The sequence below is a fragment of the Primulina huaijiensis genome, unplaced genomic scaffold, assembly GCF_012295235.1.
Source record: "Primulina huaijiensis isolate GDHJ02 unplaced genomic scaffold, ASM1229523v2 scaffold207804, whole genome shotgun sequence".
NCBI lineage: Eukaryota > Viridiplantae > Streptophyta > Magnoliopsida > Lamiales > Gesneriaceae > Primulina > Primulina huaijiensis.
Genome location: NW_027355008.1, coordinates 1 through 3,822, shown reverse-complemented (window position 1 = coordinate 3,822; position 3,822 = coordinate 1). Strand labels below are relative to the sequence as shown.

Here is a 3,822-nt window from a genome sequence, read left to right as displayed (position 1 = left end):
GAATTGTCAAAATTTACAATACTATTATCATTATCTTTTGTTTAGTTAACTAATTTTATTTCAAATTTTAATTATTTCAACATATGTTTTCTACGTGCGCGTTGCACGTACATTATTTTTAGTATATATATATATATAGATCTCCCGACTTATCGACAACCGGAAGCTATAATATATATCGTGTCATCAACCACCGACCTCACCTCTGCAACTGCCAATACTATGAATACTCTCCTTCTTCTCTCCCCGCCAGCATCCTCTTCCATAGTCAAAACTTCAAGGGAAACCCACCTCACTTTCTTGAAAACGAAGCCCATTTTTCAAGAATTCAACCGGAAAAAACCAGTCTTTGTAAACTCGGTTCTCTCCACGGAAACCGACACAAAAATCCCACCAGCAGTGGAGATTTTCTGGCAATGGTTGATAGATGAAGGGGTTGTTTCAGCAAAGACTCCGGTTAAGCCAGGCGTTGTGCCTGAAGGGCTGGGACTTGTTGCAACAAGGGATATTTCCAGAAACGAGGTTGTTTTAGAGATTCCCAAGAGGTTTTGGATTAATGAAGATGCTGTGGCGACTTCTGCGATTGGGAGTGTGTGCTCTGGATTGAAGCCTTGGATTGCTGTGGCTTTGTTCTTGCTGAGGGAGAAGTATATAGGGGAGGATTCAAAGTGGAAATTTTATATTGATGTTCTTCCAGAGTACACTAATTCTACTATATATTGGTGGGTGTAGCTCAAATTTGTTTTTTGATTGTTGTTAAGGGAGAAATTTTTGAAATTGTCTTGATGAGTATTCTATTGCGTTTTACTCCAGTGCAGGTCAGAAGAGGAGCTTCTCGAAATTCAAGGTTAGCATCTTGTTATACTTGAGCTGGGTGTTTGAGAAATGTAAAAATATTTAAGCTTTACTAATTTAGTCTGGGATTAAAGAATATATCTTGCTTTATTCGACAACTCTTGCAATAAAATTAAGATGGCATCCAGAATGATACATATTAGTTTCTTGCATATGTATATGACGTAAGTTTTGGACATCCAACATTGTCATTCTGCAGGAACTCAGCTGTTGAATACTACTTTAGGTGTCAAAGAGTATGTTCAGAATGAATTCCATAAATTGACAAAAGAAGTCATTCTTAAAAACAAGCAGCTTTTTCCATTTCCCATGAAATTGGATGATTTCTTTTGGGCATTTGGAATGCTCAGATCGAGGGCATTTTCACGTCTTCGTAATCAAAATCTTGTAGTAATCCCCTTTGCGGACCTGGTAAACTCTGTGGTCTTGATGCTCACCTACACTTTTTATTTTAAGTATCCTCGAGCTATGCTACATTACAATTCATGAATTCATTTTTAAATTTTGATTTTTTTTAATGTGATTTAATTGTTTCAGATCAACCACAATGCTAGAGTTACTACAGAGGATCATGCCTCGGAGGTTAGAGGACCTGCAGGCCTTTTCTCCTGGGATTACCTGTTTGCGTTGAGGAGTCCGTTAGAACTCAAGGCTGGTGAGCAGGTCAGCTTCATTACTAAGTCTTGAGTCCCTTCTATGTTAGAGTTCAATAATTGCCCAAGCTATCGTGCAATTGCCTATGTGACATGGTGATCGAACTGTACATTTGGACTGCCTTATTATTCAAATGAATTGTGTTTCTCTATTACAATCACTTGTAGTTTTTTATCAGTGGATGCTCGGTTTTTAATTGGTATTAAATCCAAGGCATGCGTTCGATTCCAGTAATTTCATGTTGGTAAAACTGTTGAGAATTTGCTATGATGTCACTTGATATTTAAAATATTTTAACTGAATCGTTATCGTCAGCTGGAGCTTAAACAGCTGGAGGCGCTCACTCCATTCTATCCTGATTTTTACATGACAGGTTTTTATCCAATATGATCTGAATAAGAGTAATGCTGATATGGCTCTGGACTATGGGTTTTGTGACTCAATCTCAAGCCGTGATGCATTCACATTGACGTTGGGAATATCAGAGACTGATGATTTTTATGCTGACAAGTTGGATATAGCTGAGATAAATGATTTAGGGGAAACTGCTTATTTTGACATTAAGTACGGCCAACCTCTTCCAACGGCTATGCTTCCATATCTTCGGCTGGTAGCACTTGGTGGAACGGATGCTTTTCTTCTGGAGTCGATTTTCAGAAACTCCATTTGGGGGTTCCTTGAATTGCCTGTTAGCCGTGCAAATGAAGAGCTAATATGCCAAACTGTTTGCCGAGCATGTGAATCTGCATTATCTGGATATCATACGACCATTGAAGAGGTAACCATTTTATCTGTTTATCCTCTTCGTTTCATCAATTCGACTTCCAGAACACAAATAAATATTCAAGCAAATGACAGGATGAAAAGCTGAAGGAGGGAGGGACTCTTAGTCCAAGGCTTCAAACTGCAGTTGGTGTAAGATTAGGAGAGAAAAGGGTATTACAACAAATATATGATGTCTTCAAGGAAAGGGAGTTGGAATTAGATGTACTGGAATATTACCAAGAAAGGAGACTTAAAGATCTTGGTCTGGTCGGGGAGAAAGGTGATATAATCTTCTGGGAACCGAAGTAAGGGGATAACATTGATTCTCATACGAATCTAGTGATTTCTTCAAAGGGCAAAACTTATGTTTACATGTGCAAAAATTGCGAAAAGAATTATCAGGAACTGCAGAACATATCTAGCATTTCACAGCACATTTTGATAATTTATTGAAGAAAAGGGGACTGTAAACAGTTTATTGAGGTTCACTTCTTGTAAAATAGTTACGGATGAGGGAATTTTAAGATTGTTTTTGCATTGTGTGGTACTCTACCTGCCGAGTGTTAACAGGCGTCAATTGTACATCATGAATGTTAAAAGGCAATGCACGTCTCTGTATACTAAACCCGAATAATTGAATAAAAAGCACACTTGATGTTTATTCCATGACACTCTTTCGATAAATGGGTTAGTTCTGCTCATGACTTTCTCATGATAGAAAGTACAAGGAAATTAGTGTGTATAATATAGCTGTGTTATCAAGGGAGAAACACTGCTTCAATAAATAGGAGAAAAGAAAAACAAAAAACACTACGGATGCTAAATCCTTGAGGCAGTAGCACCTTTTTTTTCTCATTTTTCCCTTCTTCCATTGTTATCCGAACTCGAATGAAGCCCACATCTTCACTTTCCTCGGCAAGACCTTTCAATTAAACATCTTGCAATTTCCTAAAATGCACGACAAGTGCTGTCCATATCCATACCTAGCTTGGCTTATAAAAGAGGATATCATTTCTTTCATCTCACCACTACAGGCACGTATGCAGGTCGAGTTACTCAATATCTAATAAATTTCAGACATATTTCACCGGACTATACTGTGGTTGTATTGCCGGGACTCGATGAGTATCCACAATTCATACCTTCACATAGGCATTCTTGAGGATTTGCATAGAAATAATCTTCTTCTTTAGGCTTGTCCGAAATAACCCTTCTACGAATTGGCTGACCCGTTCTTTTTTCATGAGCCTGCCGAACAGCAAAGGAAAATTCGTCCCACGATAAAGTTCCATTTTGACGTAAATCCAACAATTCGACAAGTTTGGCACGATTCAGTTGGAAGGTCTTTTTGAACCCATGATACCTGCCAAAGATGGGATGAGAAATATCTTTGGAGATGGTTTAAAAGATTAATCTCATTAAAAGTATTATATCCATTATCTCAAAGTTCAAACTGGTTACCTACGATGACCTTCCACGATTCTTGCCATGTTTCCATCATAAGTGGGAACAAAAATATCGCTGGCAACAGAAACCATGAAGTCAAGA

At 38.0% G+C, this 3,822-nt stretch overlaps 1 protein-coding gene and 1 long non-coding RNA gene across 2 annotated transcripts; one reads left to right on the top strand and one right to left on the bottom strand.

Moving 5' to 3' along the window:
* Nucleotides 1-152: 152 nt before the first annotated feature.
* On the top strand, nucleotides 153-2,811 carry LOC140966725 (ribulose-1,5 bisphosphate carboxylase/oxygenase large subunit N-methyltransferase, chloroplastic). The gene is made up of 6 exons (XM_073426974.1): nucleotides 153-722; nucleotides 819-847; nucleotides 1,055-1,266; nucleotides 1,393-1,518; nucleotides 1,883-2,287; nucleotides 2,368-2,811. Exons 1-6 carry the CDS (start codon nucleotides 223-225, stop codon nucleotides 2,581-2,583), a joined length of 1,488 nt encoding a protein of 495 aa, XP_073283075.1. The 5' UTR covers nucleotides 153-222; the 3' UTR covers nucleotides 2,584-2,811.
* A 332-nt stretch (nucleotides 2,812-3,143) lies between these two features.
* Nucleotides 3,144-3,822, bottom strand: LOC140966726 (uncharacterized). The gene is made up of 2 exons (XR_012173425.1): nucleotides 3,736-3,822; nucleotides 3,144-3,637 (listed from the first exon to the last, which is right to left on the bottom strand). It is a non-coding gene; the product is annotated as an uncharacterized lncRNA (long non-coding RNA).